Source organism: Urocampus carinirostris, chromosome 13, assembly GCF_059441175.1.
Source record: "Urocampus carinirostris isolate Australia breed hairy pipefish chromosome 13, RoL_Ucar_1.0, whole genome shotgun sequence".
In the NCBI taxonomy this organism is placed as follows: Eukaryota; Metazoa; Chordata; class Actinopteri; order Syngnathiformes; family Syngnathidae; genus Urocampus; species Urocampus carinirostris.
In genome coordinates, this window is record NC_142361.1 from 22,725,530 (window position 1) to 22,749,371 (window position 23,842).

Genomic DNA, 23,842 nt, shown 5'->3' on the forward strand with positions numbered 1-23,842 from the left:
GAAGACCTCCCAAAGTGCTTTACAATGTGCTTCACACTTACCCATTCACACACACACACTCACATACCAATAGGCAGTCAGCCATGCAAGGCGCATACTTGCTCTTTGGGAGCATTAGGGATTCAGTGTCTTGCCCAAGGACACTTCTACATATAACACGGAGGAGCCAGGAATAGAGTAGAATAGAATAGAATAACTGACTGTAACAATGTAATGCTAATTGTAATTTACAACGAGATTAAACGTGTCACTCCAGGATAAACGTAACAAAATACTTAAAAGAAAAAAAACTTTAATTTACAGCAATTTACACAAATATTGTTTTGCTGCCTGTGCCTGGTGTTATAATATTAAATTTGTATCTGCATGTATAGACATAATTGTGGGTTCCAGTTTTATAATTTGAAAAAAAAATAATCATCACATTAATATCTTATTTAAGTTAATCATGTCATGGTTAATAACAGCCTTGTTCCGTACTCAGGCTCAGAATTTTATTATTCATGATTTTTATTTGTCTTATTGTAATAAAAACCTCAAACTACTCCCTCCAGCACTTGTTCTTACATGTTTTGCGGCTCAGATGGACCCAAGAGATGGGGAGAAGGTTATGAGGCAGGCATACTCAAAATGAGGAAGTTATTTATTTAGAAAAAAAAGAAAAAACAGAAACTAAGTAAAAAAAAACGAACAAGGGATCATAAAACAAATGCCGTGTCCAAACAAAATCAAACCTGGCAATGTTCAAAACAGAAACAAAGACCACACTGTAAAAGGAGATGCAAGGAACAAAGTAACAACCAAATAAGTGGGTACTACTAAACTACTAACAAAATGTCCAAATGCAAATGACCGAAGGGATAAGTGGAGACAGGTGTGTGGTGTTTGGACACAACAATGCTCAGTTCCAAACCAGGTTAGCACCCTCTGGGGGAAGGTGGTGCAACAGAACCCAACACTGGATGTTAATTATAATTCACAGAGGTAGAAAGAGTGTGTACTTATAAAATCTCTACATGGTTGCAAGAGGTATTCTGACTTACAATTGGTAGAGAGGGTTTGGGTATTATCAAACCACCTGCAAGATTCAGTCTGGACAACAGATTAGTGTAACGCTGGAGTCTTGGGAATATTCCACTAACTTCTGTGGTCTCCCCTTTGGTATATAAATGGTGATCAGCCATTTTGAAAGCACACATGTGAAACTTTTACAGCCTTGTTCTGTATCCAGAAGCCTGGAATAGTACATTTTATTTTTGTTTTGTTTTATTGGAATAAAAACCTGAAACTGCTCACTCCAGCTCTTGTTTTTTACTCATATCTGATCTAATTTGCTATTGAGAGGCATGGAGTCTCATCAATGAAATGATCTGCATTTATATAGCGCTTTTCAAGTCAATGACTTCCCAAAGCTCTTTACAATGTGCTCTACATGTGCAGTACATTACTCTCGTTTTGGGGGTTGAAAAGCGATAGTCTAACACAACCCAGCCATGTAAGACGCTAACCTGCTTAATGGGGGTATTAGGGGTTCAGTGTCTTACCCAAGGACACTTCGACATGTAACACGGACGAGCCGGGATTCGAACTGGAATCCCTTGATCCCAAGACGAGCGCTCTACCTCCTGAGCTACTGCCGCCCCCAAAATGAAATGAAATGATCTGCATTTATATAGCACTTTTCAAGTCATTGACTTCCCAAAGCGCTTTACAGTGTATTTCCCAATAGCGGCCGTGCAGCCATGCAAGGCGCTAACCTGCTTATTGGGGGCATTAAGGGTTCAGTGTCTTACCCAAGGACACTTCGACATGTAACACGGAGGAGCCGGGATTCGAACCTGCGATCTCATGATCCCCAGACATGCGCTCTACCTCCTGAGCTACTGCCGCCCCCTAGGATATTAACTGGACTAAGGGCTGATGTGAAACTGGTGCCTTGGGAATTTTCCACTAACTTCTGTGTTCCGCCCCTTTTGAATACATACAATTGCACACTTGTAAAATCATTATAGCCTTGTTCTGCACAAACCAATAATATTCAGAAACCTCAAACTGCTCACTCCAGCGCTTGTTTTTACTCGTCTCGTCTCGCAACCCAAATGTTGATTCAAACCTTTAGGGCAAGAAATAAATGTGTGTTCCTTCACTGGACATTGAGTCTGTAAATAAAGAAAATTGAATGAAATAAGTGCTTCTCCTGGTCCGGCTCTGATTAGTTCAAGTCTTGCCACATTTTAGTCTGGGTCAAACTGTGGCCATCAGAAAACCTTTACGAACTTAAACAAAACAGAATCCCAACATTGTGTTATTTATTACTATTGTTTAAAAAAAGTTTCTTTGATATAAAACGTTATTTACTGTATATCTGTTGAAACAGTTAACCAGCCAAAATATTGTTTGCTAAAGATAGCAAATATGGCATTTAGAATACAGCAGATTAACCTTTAATTGACTTTGTTGAGTCATTTAGCAAATAAAACTGGTTTTAACACACAACATAGCCTGACAGGTAATAAAGTATATTAATAAATGCTATAATGCAGGATACTTTTTATACAAATCATTTAAATAAAATACATGACAAACGGAGTGCTTTGCAAAAATAATGCATCATGGAAAAACATCGGCACAAAATGAAATTATGGGCCCGGTGGAGTTATCATGATAATTACATTTTAGTACTGTTTCCAGCATGTATTTGATACCTTTTATAAATAAGAAAGGAATTATAATTATCATTATTCTTCAGATAATAATATAATATCGGTAAGTGCAATAGATTAGTGCAAATACAAACTTTAAAACCCATATTTAAAGATGTTTTTTAATTAAAATACTGTAACTAAAATGTCATTATTCCTCCAATGATATATCAGTAAACGAAACTAAAGTGTGAATTACAATATTTTCTAATATAAAAAGGAACTAAAAACATAGCAATATTTTTCAAATAATAATATAAGTAGACAAAATATATTCATAGAAATATTAACTTTTAGGCATTTATTTTAATACTTAGAAATAAAAAACTTAAAAAAGGCATTATCCTCCAAATACTAATATATCAGTGAACAGAATACAATTCTTGGACTAATAAGACGACTAACTTTTAAGTTTGCATTTTTATAACTTAAATGAAAAGAACTTTAAAAAAAAAATCATAATTCTTCAAATACTAATATAATATCAGTATGCTGAATATATGAATACAAAGAGGAACTTTTAAGTATGCATTTCGATATGTTTTAAAATAAAAAGGAAGTAAAACTGGTTTTAACACACAAACTCAACAACGGGGCGGCAGTAGCTCAGGAGGTAGAGTACTCGTCTTGGGATCCCAGTTCGAATCCCGGCCCGTCCGTGTTACATGTCGAAGTGTCCTTGGGTAAGACACTGAACCCCTAATACCCTCAATAAGCAGGTTAGCGTCTTACATGGCTGCAATACAAGGCCGCTATTGGGAGATGTGGAGCACATTGTAAAGCGCTTTGAGAAGTCATTGACTTGAATAGCGCTATATAAATGCAGATAATTTCATTTAAAAATTGTTTATTTTTAAAATAGTTGAATATTTGCAAACTGAAAAAATTATTGAAAATGTATTGGCATGAATTTCAATACTTTTGACATCAAAAGAACAATAAGTCATATAATAAGGAATACATTAGTAATCAGATTAAATAAATATATCATTTTTAAGAAAAAAACTCGTGTATTGCGCATCTCTTTAATTTAAAATAAAATTTTAAAAGATAAAGTTTAATAATTGAGAATTCTTAGTCTGTGTAAATTATATTATTTTCCAACAGCTCACCTGAAAAACTCATGTGTAAGACAATAACAATAAATTGGATCATTTTTATTTGACCTTCAAATGTTTGTCAAAGAGATTGTCACTTTGTGGTATTTGATTTTAAATGGATAGACAATAATCCGTGATGACACATTTAACCTGCCCTAATACAGCAAGAAAACCTTTTGATCTAAAATTGCATAACTTTAAAACTATGTGACAGATGTCATTTTTACTCACTACTGCCACGTGAGGCCGAAAAGTAAAACTGCATTATCGTACATGACGTACCATTTGTAATCAAAACAGGACATTCATAACCTTGAAAGTGCAGTGTGTATTATTTGACCACTAAGTGTCGCTGTATTGTGTTGAGCGACAGAAGACGAGTGCTAAAAAGCACAAGGAAGAATATAAACTACAGGGACTCAGAGTGACCAAAAAGTACACACAGTTCCTTTAATTAAAATGACAGGATTCTTTTGGCATTTTTAATGCTTGATCGTAAAAACTTTTGCGCAAACCATTATAAAAAAAAAAGAAAAGTATTTTTATTATATTAAATCAGAAAACACGAAAATTCAGCACCAAAAAACAATGGAAGTGGTCAAAGAAGCAGCTACAGTGCCTCCATTCGGTGTGAACAGCACCTGCAAAAAATAAATTAATATATTAAAAACAGCATGATCCCTCTTTTACATTTTATGTAAATTTAAAAGAAAAATACGCACAGGAATATTAGAGTATATCGGCAAAATATTTTCAGTTAATTTTTATTACATTGTTTATTACGGGTCACATGGAGTTAATTTAAAACGTTAATTAGCAGATATTTAATATGACTCATCCTATTTAAAGTAGATCCCCTATATATGGCATCCCTGCCTTACGTTCTCACTTTATGGTGTGGAATGCAGTGTTTATCGGCTCCTCTTTACGGCATATTTCCCACTATACGACGTTAGCAACAACTTACTGAGCATCCCCTAAAACGTCTTAAATTTTAAAAAGTATTGGTTTGTCTGACAGCTTCATGAAGATGTTGATATGCTATTGCCTGAACACCCTCCCAGAATTCCTTTCTCTCTCTTCATTTTGTTCAGAATCATGTATAACAAACTTAGTTTTTGGGTCTTGAGACTTGCAGAGATGCTAATGAAAGAAGTAAAAAGAGACTCCTAAATGTACTTTCTCATACTTTTTAGTACCTTTCCAAACAGTTCTCTATCTTTCAATGGTTTTCAGTCATTTTTACATACTTATTGCTATTTTACACGACTATTTAATATGCTAGAGTACGTTTAAGTATTTTTTTATATGTTTCAATATTATACTTAAATACTTTTTCACAATTTTGGGTACATAAATATAAATAAATATTTTTCACTCAAGTTCAGCAATTTACTGTAATGTAACTTTTTTCCTTACTTTTCACTGTTATTCGGTACTTTACTCTAATTTTAAGTACTATTTTCATAAGTTGTAATATTTTTCAATACTTATTCCATATTCATTAGAAGTTTTGAATATTCTTATGGACTTTTGTGGTTTCTCTGAATTTGTCCGTTACTTTTAACTTTTACTCACACCTGTACTATACATTTCAGTCATTTTCAGGACTTTTTCCATTTGTTTAAATAATACTCAATGTGTTTTCCAAATTTTTAACTAGTTTTCATTACTTTAATATAGTGTTTTTCACTACTGTCAAGTTGTCTTCTGTACTTTTCAGTAATTTTTCCACATGCTTTGATAGTTTTCAATCCTTTCCAGTACCTTTTCCAGAGTATTCATTACTTCTTGTACTTTTTAGTGTTTTTCAATACCTTACACTTTTTTTCAGTCCTATTCAAAACTTTACGGCCATTGTCAATACTTTTTCCATACGTTTGAATATTTTACAACACTTTTCAGTTCATTTGCTAGACTTTAATTATTTCAGTACCTTCTACCGAGTTCCCGTTATTTTCTTTTTTTGTCAATGCAAATTTATTTTAAATATTCAAATCTTTGATGTACATTTTGTATATTTTATTCAGCCTTTTTCCAATATTTAAACTAAACTATTTTAGCCTTTTTTTGCGGTCACACCCTATCCCCTGAAATCACTCTTTTCTCGTAATTGATTAATATAACGTACAAGCATATTAGAAATAATAAGTAGAACTTACCAGACACTATAATTTTACCTTACGTTTGTTTTACTTGTCTCTTCTTAAGGTTTCTACATGTTCCTCTTGTTGAGGTTTTTGAGTTTTTCCTTGCCCTCAGGTCGGTTTTAGATCAGGGGATGGTGTAATAATATAGTCTGTAGTTTGCAATAATCTGTGGTCTGTGCAGCACTTTGAGACTCCTTGTGATTAAGGGCTAGAGCCGCTAGACAAATAAAAAGGACTTGACTTGGGGTACTGGAGGTTTAGAACGCGTTAGCACAAGATCATAAGCTTCTATCCCCGCTATACGACGATTTCACTTGCAATCCCCACTTCAGAACAGATTCATATCGTATCCAGGGGATCTATTATAAATGAATAATGTAAATAATTGATTTACGTACGTCAATTTATTGCTCTTGTCCACAGCATTGTTTGGAAATCTTCACATCTTTCTTCAAGACGGTCGGTCTGACCACATCCACGTCACGTTGCAAGTGATCGATTAGCCCCGTGAGAAGGCTGGGAGCCGAATAGAAATCGATGAGAAAATACGACCCACGGCGATGTTTCTGATTGTGTTTGTTGATCACATAAGGTAAAAGTCTTTCTCCGAGATTCTCCATATCTCGAACTACAGCGCCACGCTCCATTAAAGTCTCCACTGTCCGCCGGAGGGCCGCTGCGGTCTCCGGTCGCTGCATTGCCTTCAGGATGAGAGCTAGTTCGTAGCGGGGCATTGTTTTAGTTGGGGAGGTGTTCAAATTTAACGCTAAAACAAATGCTTTTCTAGGATATTGACACCAAAGTCAACCATGTTATGACACGAGGAAGGAGAAATGACTTTAGTGATGACGTAAAAGGCCTGCGACTGACACCCCTCTTATTTTAATTTTGTAAAAAGACAACGAGACAAAAACGATACAAAATTAAAAAAAAAGAAATATTATATGTTGATAATAATAATAATAGTTATAATAATGTGTCTTGTATGGTATTTTCACAAAGTCGCCTAGGATATTACACGAGGAAGGAGAAAGGTCCTTAGCAGTGACGTAAAAAGTCTGCGATTTCGTGTCTTTTTATCTTGTTTTTTTTGTTTTGTTTTTTTTTTAGAAAAAAATGAAAAAAAGCTTATTTGAGCACTGTCCATTGATGATAAGTTTATCTCGTCGAATGTGTAATTTAAAAGCTTGACAATGATTTCAGACTAATTTGAAAGGAATCACTGACTTTGCTATAAAGTACTGTAGATAAATCAAAGGCAAAATAAACAAATACTGTACTGTCAATTTTATTATAATCATGGCTGAATTTTACATTCACAAGTGCAGATTTGCGGGTAGAAAACTTTTCAACTTCAAAGTTAAATGTGATAAAAAAAGTTCATTTTATCTATAAAGCCTTCCCTTAACCAGTGGACAATTAAAACTAAGATTATCTCAAAGCATTTTGAGATATTTATGTTACTTATATAGCCTCCCCCCCATATATTTATTTATATTTCTTGTATTTGTGATTGTTTTTCAGTTTGTTAGAAATCTTAAAAGATTATACAAATTTGACCACATTGCATATTATTTTAAAGCAATTGTCATTTTAAAATATTGGCGAATGCACACTTATATGCCACTTTCCCATATTCGTTTCTGGCGTGGTGAATACGAAAGAATAATTTTCTTCTAACAAAAGTCAGAAAATAATATTACTCTATTACATACTACACTACATATATTTGCAAAAATAAGATTTACTGTACTTTAAAAAATAGTCTCTGAAAATCCTGTTATAATACCTCGTTTTCACAATCCTCGTTCGTTTGTCGCTTACATACTAGGTCACTTCCTCCCCTCCATTTCCAGCGTGGTGAAGATGGCGGAACACAAGACTGTTCCGAGCGATTTGTTTAAATGTGTCTACTCGTTCCTGCTCGAAAACAAGTTCACTAAAGCGGCTCAGCAGTTCGTCAAGCAAGTAAAAGTGGTGAGTAACTCGTTTCGCTTTCGAGGATTGCGTGGTCTGATTGTGAACAGATCCCTGTGCCGGTGTGCAAAGTTAGCACGTGGATTATCACGTCGTCAAATCTTGCTCGTTGCAAATGTCAATCGTCAGATTTCTGCAGGAACAATCTTCCAAATTTAGCCTATATCTTAAATAATTCATCCACGCGTGCGTATTTTCTCTGTTTGCATCACCAGAATCCTCAGGATCCAAATGAAGAACGCCTTGTCAACATCTACAACTTCTGGGTGAAGTAAGTTGTTAAATATTTAAAAATCTGGCAGTATTGTGATTCAATGCCTGTGTAAGTCAGTCATTTCAATAATGCACAACAAATCAATTAATGCATGTTTCCGTAACTCAGGGATCAGCAACCTTTTTTGGTGTGGAGTGTCACTTTCAAATTTTCTTGTAAATGGTCTGCATTTATATAGCGCTTTACAATGTGCTTCACACACACCCACACACTAATCGGGAGTCAGCCATGCAAGGCGCCTACCTGCTTATTGGGGTCACATTAGGGATTCATTGTTTTGCCCAAGGACACTTCGACATATAACACTGAGGTGCCGGGAATCAAACCTGCGACCTCTTGTCCCCAAGATGAGCGCAATAATGACTCGCACAACAACTTCTGTATATCCAACAGAGCTGTAATTTTAGACCAGTCCAAATATACGACATGGATATACATTGATATTGTCTAACTGACAAGGTTGGGTATGGCTACTTTAACTGGGTTACTTTCAATTACTTTTGGATTGCTCCAATACCAAATATGCTAATAAAAGACAAAAGAAACTAAATATGAATAAAATCACTTAATTTTGTGCAGGCTTGGGGAGTAACGGAACACATGGAATGGCAAAAATGATGTTGGCAAGCTGTTTGGATTTATTTTCATTTGGTTTGTCGCATTTTATGTTAGTTTTGCCGGAGATCAAAGAGATCAAAGCCAGGAGAGAAAGCTTACCGCGTGTTGTGAGTCAGAATTGTATTCATATTTAGTTTCTTTTGTCTTTTATTAGCATATTTGGTATTGGAGTAATTGAAAGTAATCCAGTTAAAGTAACCCTACCCAACCCTGCTATCTGACCAATTGAGCTTCCACTATTCTTGTTCATCGATAAACTAAAAAATTAATGTGAGCAACATGTGGAAAGGCCTGTAGACATCCACGACTTCAACTTTTTACCACCAGAATCAACCATTCTTCATCAACAAACTACAATAAAAAAACAAGTGATTTGGACAGCTACCATACCCTTCAACAATGAAAACTTATTGCAGAAAATATCAACACTTGAAATAACAGCAGCAAGGCAGAAGGCAACTTAAAAATAAGTGCAAAAGAAATAACAGCTGAACAGCAAGACACACACACGGTTCTTTAATATATTCGCCATCAGTAAATGGTTTTCCGTGCTTTGCTATGCAATGAGCAATGTGATAGCTTGTGTTTTTAGCAGTGACAGGGGTTTTCAGGATCTGTGTTTGTTGGCCCTATCTGGACACGGCGCGTTTAAATGTCTCCGCCTTGTCAGCCTTATCCTTAAATTCATGTTCATGTTTCATCTCGTAATCATGTGTAACACTTGATGTGCGAGTCACAACGTTCTCAAGGCATAATGCACAAACAGCACGGTCATTTTTTTTCCCCAAAGCCCCAGTCATCTGTCCATGCTACCTGGAAAGACCAGGATTTTTTCGCTGGAGGAGCTTTCATGATTCGTTCTTTTATCGCTGTGGCTGGGTTAAAACACATCTCTCCTCCTCTCCTCGGCGCCGCACAGACACTTATGGAGGAGAGGAGTAAGGGCGCTACCGTAAAGCCTCAAAACAACACGGTGCACAACTGAAAATGTCTAAATTTCAGGTAAAGTGCGCAATTTTTTAGAATATTATTTTGCCATGCGCTCGCGTGCCACTGGTTAGCCCCTCGCATGCCACTGCTGGCACACTTGTCATAGGTTGCCGACCCCTGCCCAAACTGTTGGGTTACTTTTACCATTATTCATGATTTATTTGGCCTTCACATTTTTGGGGTTTTGTTAGATACACCAACTACAGTGATACCTCAGTAGTTGACCAGAATCCGTTTGTAAACCGATTCCTTTTGAGTACCAAAATGTTTTCCCCATACAAAGTATTCATTGTTATTTGTATGTGTTTCTATCCGAACTTAGCCAAAAGGTACACCTAAGCCGCCATAAATACTCAAAGTATGAATAAAATGTGTATCTAAATAACGCAAATTATCTGTGTACATGATAAAAAACTAGATGTAAAACCAATTTGAAGCATTTACTATAAGCCCAGTCAAGTCATGTTTATTTGTATAGCCCTTAATCACAAGGAGTCTCAAAGGGCTGCACAGACCAGACTATTATTGCACCATCCCCTGATCTAAAACCCACATGAGGGCAAGGAAAAACTCAAAAACGTCAACATGAGGAAACGAATAACAATACAGTAAAGACAAATTAATGGCAGTAAATTTGACTTAAAAAAGACTAGTGTATGTAAGAATACTGTAACAAATCCATTAATCAATAGTTAATAAAAACAATACAAAAAAATCAATTTTGATGTATACCGTAAGATATTAGCTCTTAATTCTCAACAGTAAATATTTTTCCCTTTTCAATGACCTGCAATAATGAAGGCTAATAATCCGTGCATTCAGACAAAAGAGCAAAAATAGAAAAACATACAGTAAAATTTGGACTATAGGCCTTTTCCCACTCAGTCCTCATTCGTCACTTGCAATATTTAAGTTTGGGGTATTTGTAAAAAGAAAATGAAATGGCTCAGTTGATTGCCATTAGTTAATTTAACTTAAAGAAAGGCATGCACACAATTACATGTGCGCACTACAATGATTAAAGGTGGTAATCTTTCATAATTGGCATACGATTCAGGCCGCGATATTGATAATGAAATGATTATCAGAGCATTTGAAAGTTTTATCCTTAAGATTTAAACACTTAATACATTTTTTTAACCTGACAAAAGTGGAATTTAATTTCCCCGACAGTTTATGAAAACTCACAAAACCGGCACATACACTAATTTAAGACCAAATGACTACAGGCGCTGCCCGACCTACAAACAAGTTCCGAACGATGGTTCATAAGTAGAAATTGTTTGTAAGTTGCTTCTGTGCTATATTTTGTATGTTTAGGGTTTATATAAGTATGTTTAAAGCTTGTATACGTAACATGTATTGTTTTGTACTAAAAAAAATATATTTGATAAATATGCTCTATAAAGTGAAGTTTTACTTACCTTTTTACTTACCTTTTTACTTACCTTTTTACTTACCTTTTTACTTGCCTTTTAAGAGGTCGTTCTCAGTGGTAAAAAGTGGCAGAAAAAAGTGTTCCGACCATTTTCTCAACCGCATCAAGCTTTCTTATTCCACTTTCATTTCAAAAGAAACGGCTTGCCTCTTCTTTACACTTTACACCAACCATATTGAATGCATGCACAAGATATTAAACAATAAAAATGTCAAAGTTCTTAGCGCGCTAGAGATACAGTATAGAATGTTTACACACGAACTAGGAGGAGGAAGTGGATTTCTTCTTTGGGGTGGATGCTGGGTGACTTCTCACAGCGCCACTACACACCCGTAGCGTCGGAAAGAAGCAGTACAGTAATGTCCTCTACTCGGAAAAAGGTGCACACAATACAAAATCTAACTCAAAGCTGAGTTCCGGTTTTCCGTTCCTGTACCGAAGGGAAAATATACGTGCATTTTTGGACACAAATACAAATTTGTTGAACGAAGGTTTCGTTTGGGTATCGAGGTATCAGTGAATTTTTCAATGAAGTACATTGGGGGGAGAAATAAAACAGTATTTGGTATAAACCTATTTGATATTTTGTTGACTACTCTTTCTGTATGCACTTAGATCACCTGAAGTACGTAAGCGCAAAGTGACCATTGAAAAAACAGAAGCTGCTGGCCCAAAAGCCAAGAAGGCAAAGGTCAGTAAGGAGAGTTCCAGCAGTGAGGATGAAGTTGAAGTCAAGAAGCCTACTCCGGCAGGTAAGATTTCACGGAAATCTCGTTATTGACAGTCGGCGAAAATTTCTAACATAATTTTCTTTTTGACAGCCAAAGTGGCCACTGCAAAAGCCGCATCGGGTCCCAAGGTATTATTCTGCAAGGTTATGGAGATTTGCGTTTTACTTATTAAAGGTCTTCCTCTTATTTAGGCTCCTGCGAAGCCTGTCACAAGAAAAAAGGATAGCAGCTCTAGCAGTGAGGAATCAGACACCGAAGAGGAGCAAGCTACCAAGACTCCAGCAAGTGAGTGCTGTTCTCACTTTGATAGTTTTCTGTTTTTAATAATGCATAATATTGATTTTTAAATCAGAGCCAGCAGCTGCAGCCAAGACAAAAGTTCCAGCGCCTGCAGAGAGCAGCAGCGAAGAAAGTTCTTCTGAGGATGAGGAGCCAGCCAAGGTAAATTAAGTACACACGTGTGTGTTAGACAACATATTTAACAGGAAATATAAGCTACTGATTTAAAAAATGCTGGGCTATCAAATACTATAAATCTTTTGTTGTTTAATACACCAATTTAAAGCAAAATACACATTTTTCCATGAAAACTACAAACATTTAAATGAACATCTTTGAAAATGACATAATTTATTAAGAAAAATAGCAAGTACAGGAAAAAAAAACCCAGCTATTAAAATGTTGGCCTTGAGGACAGTACACATAACGTTTCAGGAACAGTATATTTTAAGGGACACTGAGAAAGAGTGGCCCAATTACATATATTCAATTGGCAGTACAGACGCTGCCCTACTTATGAACAACGATCGTAAGTTGAATTTTTCCGCAAGTTGCCTCAGTGCTATATTTTGTATGTTTAAGGTTTATATAAGTAATCTGTACTGTTTTGTACTAAATAATAAACATTTCATAAAATATTATGCTTTATATAAAGTTGAGTTTTACTTACTTTTGGAAGATGAGCTTCAAGAGGTCCTCCTCCGTGTTAGAGAGAGGCAGAAAAAAAGCGATCAAATCATTTTTCTAACTGCACCAATCTTTCTTATTCACTCATTTCAAAAGAAACGGCTCGCCCCTTCTTTACACTTTACACCAACTATATTAAATGGATGCACGAGATATTAAACAATAAAAATGTCAATGTTCTTAGCAGGCTGGAGATACAGTATAGAATGTTTACACACAAACTAGGAAGAGGAAGTCGGATTTCTTCTTCAGGGTGGATGCTGGGTGACCTCTCACAGCGCGGTAGCAGCGGAAAGAAGCATTACAGTACTGTTGTGTAGACAATACAATATATAACTTACAGCAATGTCCGAAAAAAATGTTCGTATTGACCGTTTTTTGTAAGTCGAATGGTCGTAAGTAGGAGAGTGTCTGTACTTGATTTACTATTCTTTATATATTTTTTACTGTTTTAGTTTGCCTGACATGCCACATATCATACGTGCTTTATTAAATTTCAGTTATCTATCACTATCAAAATTTAAATTCACAATCTGTTGATTGGTACAGATATGAAATGGTTATATTTGTAACAATGAAATAATCACTACATTTTGATTCCATAGTGTAAAATTCATACTGTTTAGAGCAGGGGTCTCCAACCAAGCTGAGAGATACTTTTCTGTTTCCTTTTGTACCTTTTTTCGCGCAAAGGACACCCAGTTTGATATGAATTTCTAAAATAGCAACTTAGCTAGAAGGCTTGCTAAATTGCTGAAAAGTCGCTTGATAGTTAGCTAGAAGAGTAAACAGGCAAGAAAACTAAAAGGGAGCTAGGTAGCCAGCTAAGAGTAAAAAGACAAATAGAAAGCTACAAAAAAGCTAGATGGCTAGCTAGAAAGGAGGCCAAAATTTAGCTTGCTAGCCAAAAAGATGAAATGTTAAATGGCATGCAAAACCTGTTGAGGTTTTTGAGTTTTTCCTTGCCATCATGTAGGTTTTGGATTAGATAGTGTTATAATCTGTTGTCTGTACAGCCCTTTGAGACACCTTGTGATTAAGGGCTATTCAAATAAACAAGACTTGACAACAATGTCGAAGAACTACTTTCAACCTAAAATGGCGCTTTTATATGCTACTAGGATTTTTATTTTCAAAATATGAAACATCTCCTTATCCAATACTTTTTATTCTACATGTTCGGTATTTTTGTATTCTATGTCTCTTGTTTATTATATACTTATTACTTTATTATATATTATCTTAATATATACTGTATAGCATATGAATAACCTATATTTTATGTTGATAATATGTGTATTATTTGCCCTCATGTGGGTTTTAAATGGGGTGATGGTGTAATAATAGTTTGCAATAGTCTTTGATCTGTGCAGCCCTTTGAGACTCTTTGTGATTAAGGGCTATACAAATAAACATGACTTCACTTATTTTATTTTTTAACACAAGGATACTGCTGGAAATGTGTACGGGGATGAATAAAGTATCCACCATTCTGAAATACCAGTTTCAATATTAGGCAGCCCAGCTAATTAATCTTTGGTATGAGTATACATTATTTCTGCCATTTTTTTTTTTACCTTAATCCTTAATGCGAATTCAGCCTTTGTCATATTTCAAAGATTCAGTCGTGTATTTTACATGTAACAAATCCTCGTTCATGAAATTAAAGGATATCTGCCCCTATTTTTTTTTTTACCGTGAACCCATAGTGCAAATGCAGCCTTCATGTTAAACATAAAAAAAGGTTCAGTCACATTTTTACGTTTTCCCATTGAAGACTCCAGTCAAACCTGCCCAAGTGAAAAAAGCTGTTGCAGCTGCCGATTGTAGCAGCGAGGACTCCTCTTCTGAAGAAGACGCTCCGCCAAGCAAGAAACCCAAATCAGGTTAGTTTGTTTTGTAAAATGATGTTGAAATATTACTAATTGTATAGAACTTCAACTGAGATACTCAACTTTTGAGATACTCACTTAATTAGTTTTTGGTTTGGCCATGGTCCAAAAGCCTTAGTGTGTGTTTTTTGCTACTTTTTCCCTTTTTTATTTGTTTTTGTATGTTTTTCTTGCTACCAGTAACCCCTCGAGGGATATGACCAGGGTAGATAGATAAGCTTTTGTTTTTATCTTCTGTAATGCAATAAACTAAAAATGTCACACATACTGGTTTCATTACAGATCAACTGAAATATTACAAGTCTTTGTTTTAACATTGCTGATTATGGCAAAAACTCAAATTACATCTCAAAATATTAGAATATCATGGAACAGTATGCTAGTACGCTGCACGCGCTAAACTCTGAAAATATATACCTTGCGACTTATTTTGGAATTTTTGTCGCTGCTAAATGTAATTCCACTTTTCATTGAACTACTGTTACGATGCACTATTCTTTTATAGCACTATTATAACTTTTGCTGTTCTTTGAGCATTACTTTGTAATTATTTTGCCTGTGTATCTTGAAAGTATTTTATCTGTCTCAAAGTCTTTTATGTTTACCCTGGTGCCATGTCTAATCTCATTGGATACAAGGTTTCACAACGTTGATATCAAGGCCAATATCTGGCCTCCCTCCTACCCCTCTGCCAAATCAATGCACAACAGGCCTATTTAGATTCTGGCTTATACTTTGCATACTATTTATTCCTAACCTTATGTTTCCTTATTTTTTGCCTAGTTTTGATTTGTATTTGAGTTTTATTTATTGCCTGTTTGCATGTTGGGGGAGAGGAAGTAATTTCACGACCAAAGGGCGCACCGTGTGAAAGAGCGCAATCTTCGTAGTTGATTTTATTTTTGTATATGGCACATACACAGGGTGCACCCCGCAATAGGGCGGGGGAGGCCACGTTACAACAACATTGACAAGCATACAAGTGTGCAAATTTAATAATACAACGGAAGCAAAACTAGGTTTCGTTGTGGTTTATTTAAGTCTTGATTACAAAGTAAAACCAAATTTGAAATAAAGCGCTGGTGCCAAACAGTTGGGCACTCGGTTACTTTTCAAAAGCTCGAACAACGGTCCCCCCTAGTGTTGACAATCCATTGTTTTCATTATAATCCACTGAAGATTTCTGTGCCACCGTAGTCCAGGTCTGGGTGAAAAAACTGCACCGTTTCATGAAACAAGCACCAAGACGATAACCATATATTTAAAATTTCTAGATACGCTACGGCCTTAGCATTCGTGAACGCTTGTCACTTGTCCTCTTCTGTTTGGGGGAAACTTCATCCACACGGGGAAAGCATAAAAGTCACAGAAGATGTAAACCATCTCACAAACACATCAGATTTAATCAAAAAAATGATGTGCTTCTTGACTCTGATTCTGTGATGTACCTGTCTCGGGGGCGGGTGTCGAACCCTAAAACCACCAAGCTGGCTTTACATGAAACACAGGGAGCACTTCATAATAGGGTGCACTGCACAATTTTCAGAATATCTTACTTTAATGCGACGTATGGTCTTGAAAGTACGGCATTCTGTGCTATATGTTGTGCATATAGAATATTTGACAATAGTTCAAAATGACAATTCTATAATCATCAATATTAAATCAATAAAAGACCTGTGATATTTCAGTTGATTACTAATGAATCCAGAATGTATGACACTTTTGATTTTTTGATTGCCAGAAAAACAAAGAACTTTATTTCAATATTGTCATTTTCTGAGACAGTCCCGCACGATAGGTCTAGGTGCAATTGCTTCAAAATGTATGCATTCTCTGATTTGGTCACTAAATGTCACAGTAGCTTTCAAGAGTTTGTGAACTTCTAATGAGAAAGAAATTCATCTGAAGCATGGTTAAAACTATGAATTCTGTATAAACCTTTACTGCATCCTTTAGTTTATTTTCTTGCTTTAATCACTTATTTACCTCCCTAGGAATGTACAGTGCAGTTCCACCGCCGCCTTTTTTACAGAATAAAGCGACTCCAGCAGCAGCCAGTAAGGCCAAAAACAACAAAGAGGGAAAAGTACCTGGTAAGACATCTAGAATTTTTCGATTCAAGCAGGCACTTGGATTTAACAACACTGTGCCCTGTGTAGCAAAAGCTGCGCCTGTAAAGGACACCGAACCTACAAAAGCTGCCTCGAAGAAGGCTGCTACAAAGAAGGATTCCAGTTCTGATAGCTCAGGTACACAAACAATTATACCTCGCTAAAGATTGTAACTTTTACTGAGGATCTTTGTCCAATTAGATTCAAGTTCAGATGAAGAGGAAGCCCAAAAGCCTGCAGCCAAGCCCACAAAAGCTCATGCGGCAGCGGTCAAGAAGGCCCCAGCGAAAAAAAAGGATTCCTCAAGCTCAGGTAAGGGGCTCGTCTGAAAGTTTTCTTAAACTTGGCCTGTCAGAATAGACAAGCAATGTATTATGTTTGATCGTAGATTCTGACAGCAGCTCAGAAGATGAAGTTCCAGCAAAGCCTGCCACTAAGCCTGCTACACCATCATCTGCGCCTGCAGCTTCCAAAGCCAAGCCCGTTGTAGCAAAGACTGCTGCCAAAAGCGCTGCAGCAGAAAGCAGCTCGGACTCTGATTCCTCATCTGAAGAGGAGGAACCAGCGAAAGCAAAAGCAACAACTGTAAAACCAGCTCCGAAAGCTGCTACTCCTGCAGCAAAAGGCGCTAAAGCAAAGGCAGCAGCAGAAGAAAGTAGTTCTGATGAAGAGACAGAAGACGAAGAACCTCCCAAAACAAAAGCCAAACCTGCTAAATCCGTCACGCCAGTCGTGAAAGCACCTGCAAGTAAAATAAAGGCAGCAGAAGAAAGTAGTTCTGACTCTGATTCCTCTTCAGAAGATGAAGAACCTGCTCCTAAGAAGGTGACACCTGCTAAACCTGCTGCCACAGTTGCAAAGGCACCTGCCAGTGCAACAAAGACAGCAACTAAAGAAAGTAGTTCTGACTCTGATTCCTCTTCAGAAGATGAAGAACCCGCTCCTAAGAAGGTGACACCTGCTAAGCCTGCTGCCACAGTTGCAAAGGCACCTGCCAGTGCAACAAAGACAGCAACTAAAGAAAGTAGTTCTGACTCTGATTCCTCTTCAGAAGATGAAGAACCCACTCCTAAGAAGGTGACACCTGCTAAACCTGCTGCCACAGTTGCAAAGGCACCTGCTAGTGCAACAAAGACAGCAACTAAAGAAAGTAGTTCTGACTCTGATTCCTCTTCAGAAGATGAAGAACCCGCTCCTAAGAAGGTGACACCTGCTAAGCCTGCTGCCACAGTTGCAAAGGCACCTGCCAGTGAAACAAAGACAGCAACTAAGGAAAGTAGTTCTGACTCTGACTCCTCTTCAGAAGATGAAGAACCCGCTCCTAAGAAGGGGACACCTGCTAAACCTGCTGCCACAGTTGCAAAGGCACCTGCCAGTAAAACAAAGACAGCAACTAAAGAAAGTTCTGACTCAGATTCGTCATCTGAAGATGAAGTACCAACCAAAACAAAAGCCGCACCGGCTAAATCCGCCACCCCAGTCGCAAAAGCACCTGCAAGTAAAACAAAAGCAGCAGCAGCAGCAGCAGCGGAAGAAAGTAGTTCCGACTCCTCATCCGAAGATGAAGAACCCACCAAAACAAAAGCCACGCCTGCCAAACCCTCCGCCACAGTAGCAAAAGTACCTTCAAGTAAAACGAAAGCAGCAGAGGAAAGTAGTTCCGACTCCTCATCCGAAGATGAAGAACCCCCCAAAACAAAAGCCATACCCACAAAACCTGTCAAAGCTGCAAAAGCCGCCACCGCAAGTAAAACAAAGGTAGCAGCGAAAGACCAAGAGCCAGTCAAAGGAAAAAAACCTAAGGTCGCCACCCCAGCTTCAAAAGCTGCCACACCAGCAAAAGCAGCAGAAAGAAGCAGTTCAGAGTCAGACTCGTCATCAGAGGACGAGAAACCCGCTAAAGCCAAACCGGCTGTGAGTAAACCTGCTGCCAAGACCGCTGTCGCCTCAGCAAAGAAAACCGCCGCAGAAGAAAGTAGTTCTGATTCAGACTCCTCGTCTGAAGACGAAGCAGCGAAAGCAAAGCCGGCACCAGCGAAAGCTGTAACCCCTGTGGCCAAGGCTACAACTCCGACATCAAAGGTCACCACCCCTGCAGCAGAAAGCAGCTCCGATTCTGACTCTTCATCCGAGGAAGAAGACGAAGCTCCTAAAGCCAAGCCCGTTGCTCCTAAAGCTAAGCCCGTTGCAACTAAAGCAACTCCTGCAAAGAGCAGTTCAGATTCTGATTCTTCAGAGGAAGAAGTCCCACCTAAGGCTAAGAATGCAGTGTCGGCGTCTAAACCCGCAACTCCAAAAGCAGTCCCAGCCAAGAAGGCCGAGGAAAGTAGCTCAGACTCCTCTGACAGCTCGGAAGATGATACGGAGACCAAAAAGACCCCTGCCAAGGCTGCCGTTGCCAACGGAAAAGCTCCCAAAGCGGCGTCTGCTAAAGCCAAGGAGTCGTCATCTAGCGATAGCTCCTCAGATGAAGACGATGCTCCGGCAAAAGCTGTCGTCACGCCCAAGGTCAATGGTGAGTGGAGACAGGAAGCATCAAAAATTGCTAAAAAGGAATGGAATGAATCAATCAATTTTGGTTTTAATTGTTGTAGGCACCAACGGCAAACAAACGAATGGTACAGCACCAGAAAGTCAAAAGGAAACGGGGGAAAAAACTCCCAAAAACAAAAAAGTGACGACAACACCGCAAACATTTCCCAAAGCCAACAAGGTAACTTGTTTTTGTACAGTAAACCCCCTAGATAACTGAGGTCAGTATGGCAAAGTCAAAATGGTCATAAAGTGGGGTATATAAACCTATGGCAGCTCATAGCTAATGCGTTCTGAAACCTTTGTATCCTATATTAGAACACAGTCATTCGTGTGCCATCTTCATCTTTCTTGATGACATGAAAACGAAGCTTCTGTTTGTTTTTGCTACCCTTAAGCATTGCTGCAAGCCTTGGGACAAGTGGTGGGCAGTCAGGGGATGCAGTTGAAGCTGTGCCTCACCTCTCAGAGAAATATGAAATTAAGAAACTAAATGGTTATGTTTTGAATAAGTTTAATAGTTACCCAAAATGAGAGGAGAGATCAAGCTTTCAGATGAGAAAGTCCAACCTAGTCTAATGCCCTTTTGGCTCCCAAACGGCCCTTCAGAATATTTTTGGGGTGTGATACAGTACCAATAATGATAAAACAATGCACCAAAATTTTAAGTGATTTCATAAAATCCAAATACATTATTCACAGATCTACAAAAAAATAGTAAAATACAAAATTTTAACTTTTTACACACTGGTGATTTAAATTCAAACACAAAATACCTGCTGCAGGGTATCACAGGCAGTAGCTCAGGAGGTAGAGCGATCGTCTTAGGATTAAGGGATCCCAGTTCGAATCCCGGCTTGTCCGTGTTACATGTCGAAGGTTCCTTGGGTAAGACATTGAACCCCCAATTACCCCCAATAAGCAGGTTAGCGCCTTACATGGCTGCACAGATCACGGCCGCTATTGGGAAATGTGAAGCACAATGTAAAGCGCTTTGGGAAGTCATTGACTTGAAAAGCGCTATATAAATGCAAATCATTTCTTTTCATTAACTGAAAATGCAAAACAATAACTCTTAAGTGTTAAATGTATGATGAATTGCAAAAAAACAACTAATTACATTTCTATTTGAACCCATTTAGACAGTTATCTTCTGAAATGTCCACAAAAATATAAATTAAAATAAGTAAATCTAAAAGCAAAAGATCACTAGTCTCTAAGATTAAAGGCATTCTGCTTGGAGCAATGAATATCATTAAAACGAGACAAAATTGGGCTGATTTTTCACCTTTTTATACACAGTATTTTTGTCTTCAGTATTTAACTCCATTGTTACCCAACAGTGATCCAGCCTTTTTCGTGTTTGTAAACAAGTGTGCCGTATTGAAGCTGCGCGTGCATTGTAAAACAACATGGCAGAATTTGTCAGTTTATAGCAGCCCACTGACACAAAAATATCGTAGATCATAACAGGAACAGTGCAAAATGGCACAAAGTATGTGCTAGCAGGAAGATAGATAGATAGATACTTAGTTCATCCCCAAAGGGAAATTCACATTTCCAGCAGCATCCCTGAGCTGAGAACAATCGAAAATAACACGGGAGCTGCTGGAGTGGATAGCGACATTATTTTAATCTTCATAGCCACCAACAAAAACCGTTCTTTTGAAGGCACTGGCAAAAATTGACCATGAAATGGTGTACAAACCCTGCATGTCTTTACAAAAGCAGATCCGTCCTAAATCGTGTGGAAAGGAACAGCGATATTATTAGCTATAGGTCAAAATAGCTTTAACTACCATCCTATATAATCTTTGCTGGTGTCCAATATTAAAAACAGAATACACTTATATTTATTCAGTTTAGGTTCTTTTTAACTTTTTTTTTTTTTTTTTTTTTCAAAATCGCAGAATTTTCGTATATTTATTGCAATTAGTGTGTATCTGATTGTTGTGCTGATCGTCTGCATATGCAGTGAGGTATGCAATTCTCTTGTCTAATAGCAGAAGGCGATAGTGACACCAAGGATTTTGATTTGGCGCACACTTCAGCCGCTAAACCAGGGGTCTCCAACCGTTTTCAACCTGAGAGCGAATTAATGCTACAAGTTAGAGCAAAGGGCATGCATTTCTAAAATTAAAGTTATAGAATAGAATATACCTTTATTGTCATTGTTACAAAATGGGTTGAACATATTGTGACAACGAAACTGGGCGTGGCACTCCAGTTTCACATTTAACAGTGAGGATAAAAGAAGATAAAGGAACAAAGATATGGTTATAATTCTGCATACTTTACATTGCAAAAGTGAAAATGCTGTAAAGGGAGCGCCGTATCCCAGGGGTTTATAAAAATGATGTTTGCAGTCCAACATTCCCTTTCGAAGAATAAGAGAGGAAGAGGTGGAAGTGGACCCCCGCCTGGCAGATAACTCTTTTGGTGCCAAGGTAAGCAAAAGGCACAATTTTGAAATGGGATAAACGTATTCAGGAGTGGCCGCTACAGTGGATCTGATTCTGATTTGCAGAAGGGCTCCAATGGCGATTGGGGCCAAAAAGCCAACAACGATCTGCTCTATACTAAAGGCAAATCGTTTCGCCACGAAAAGACGAAAAAGAAGCGGGGGAGCTACCGGGGTGGAAGCATCAACACTGCAGTCAACTCCATCAAGTTTGACAGTGACTGAGGAGCGCGAAGTTCCCTGATCACACCTGAACCTATTTGTGATTTGAATCCACTAAAACGTCTGCATGGAGATTGAATCACAGGATGCCTAATGACCGGTTACGGCCACAGGGTGGCTTTGAGGCCATCAGCTGATACTAAAAACAAGAAACCATGTCACCAAATAGAATATGGCTCTTAACGGTTTTCCATTTGTGTATTATAGCTAATCGATGAGTTTAAGGGTTTATAAACATGTCTAGAATGTGAACGTTGGAGAGGGTTTTTGTTGTATTTGTTTTTCCTTGAACATCACTGAGTAAGAATACAAGTCGGTTTTATAGTTATTTATTTTTTTAGTCACGTGAGTTGATTCAGAATATTGGTTTTTATTGTTTCCTACAAGCCATTTTGTAGTCATTTCACTTTTCTTCAATTTCTTTTCTGGTATGTTTTAGTCTTCCCAAGTTTTTTTGTTTTTGTTTAAAACGATTTACTATAGTTCTATTTTGAAAGAGTAAGGCGGTATTGATCGTTTAAATTACAGTGTATACCAGTGGCCACCAGATGGCACTGCAGCATCATTTTGTGCCGTTTTTTTAGCTGCATTATCCTCTTCCCGCATTCTTTAATAAAATGAAAAACATTCTCAATCCCTGAAATCCTTTTTGCATGATCTAAATCAACTATCTGCAACCGTTAAAAGCCAATAGTTCCCTTCTTACTTCTGATTGGCATAAAAGTGAACCAGGTAGACATTTCTAAAATAGCTTATGTTGTTACGAAGTTGTAATTGGAAGTAGGGTTAAAATAGGCTAAATCGACCACAGTTGAGAAATCGATTTTTCTTAAATCACAATAAGCCAATCCTGGTAAGCTATTTCAGGGGTACTCTTGTGCAGGAGGTTAAGTTGGTCATCTGAATTGACAGTTGAAGTCATTTAAAGAGTGATCGTTTTCTATCAATTTGAAATATGTTGGGGGTTTTGGGGTAGGATAAAAGCAATCTCCATAATTTGTTGGATATTTTTTTTTAATCCTGAGAAAACATTCTGGAGATGAGCAAATTTAACATGACAGCAAGGAAATGCACATCCCACAGCCAAGATTTTTTTTTTAAAATGCATTGCAGACAATCTCATATATTCTAGATTCATTTAAGTTGAATTACAGAAAATAGAGAATGTCGTCTCGATAGCCTTATTTCCTTAGACAGTCCTGTCTATTGTTGTGTGCTAGAAACTTACCATAATTTCTAGATAATGAGGGTTAGGTGTATCGACATTTCGTTCTGTGTACATTGTTACAAAGAATGACAATACAAAGGAAATTATTATTATTATTACCCTCAAAATATTCCTCTTGTGTTTATTTGTAAAGCCCATAATCACAAAGAATCTCTAGGCAGGGATGCATTAAAAAATAAAATCAGGAAAAAAATCCCATAGTATATTAAACACGAGGAAATCTTTCAACATGGTTGTGCATTTCTTATTAAATTCACTGCATTTCCAGTAATGTAGGTGGCACCAAATTAGACAATTTCTGGCAATATTTGTTTTTAAGATGCACCATTTAGTCCCAAAAATACGGTAATACAAAGGATAAAAAGAAAAACAGCAATTTCTTGGAGCATTTTCTTTTGATAATTTATGAGGATTTTAGGTAAAGGTGCAATCCTGAATTTTAAACTT

At 37.3% G+C, this 23,842-nt stretch overlaps 2 protein-coding genes across 2 annotated transcripts; one reads left to right on the forward strand and one right to left on the reverse strand.

Annotated features, from left to right (window-relative positions):
* Nucleotides 1-4,221: 4,221 nt before the first annotated feature.
* mrps6 (mitochondrial ribosomal protein S6) lies at nt 4,222-6,810 on the reverse strand. Its single transcript, XM_088351372.1, has 2 exons — nt 6,351-6,810; nt 4,222-4,443 (listed from the first exon to the last, which is right to left on the reverse strand). Exon 1 carries the CDS (start codon nt 6,684-6,686, stop codon nt 6,357-6,359), a length of 330 nt encoding a protein of 109 aa, XP_088207498.1. The 5' UTR covers nt 6,687-6,810; the 3' UTR covers nt 4,222-4,443; nt 6,351-6,356.
* Nucleotides 6,811-7,765: 955 nt separating this feature from the next.
* nolc1 (nucleolar and coiled-body phosphoprotein 1) lies at nt 7,766-22,801 on the forward strand. The gene is made up of 14 exons (XM_088351546.1): nt 7,766-7,929; nt 8,145-8,200; nt 11,865-12,001; nt 12,071-12,108; nt 12,172-12,265; nt 12,333-12,421; nt 14,724-14,832; nt 16,836-16,934; nt 17,001-17,090; nt 17,154-17,264; nt 17,341-19,467; nt 19,547-19,665; nt 21,851-21,931; nt 22,012-22,801. Exons 1-14 carry the CDS (start codon nt 7,819-7,821, stop codon nt 22,168-22,170), a joined length of 3,420 nt encoding a protein of 1,139 aa, XP_088207672.1. The 5' UTR covers nt 7,766-7,818; the 3' UTR covers nt 22,171-22,801.
* Nucleotides 22,802-23,842: the final 1,041 nt, after the last annotated feature.

Bases quoted from the DNA above. Each gene is read 5' to 3' on its own strand.
- nolc1 (XM_088351546.1), top strand. From the start codon at position 7,819: ATGGCGGAACACAAGACTGTTCCGAGCGATTTGTTTAAATGTGTCTAC. The intron at 12,109-12,171 runs GTATTATTCTGC...CCTCTTATTTAG, and splicing joins AAGCCGCATCGGGTCCCAAG to GCTCCTGCGAAGCCTGTCAC. The intron at 12,266-12,332 runs GTGAGTGCTGTT...TTTTTAAATCAG, and splicing joins AGCTACCAAGACTCCAGCAA to AGCCAGCAGCTGCAGCCAAG.
- mrps6 (XM_088351372.1), bottom strand. From the start codon at position 6,686: ATGCCCCGCTACGAACTAGCTCTCATCCTGAAGGCAATGCAGCGACCG.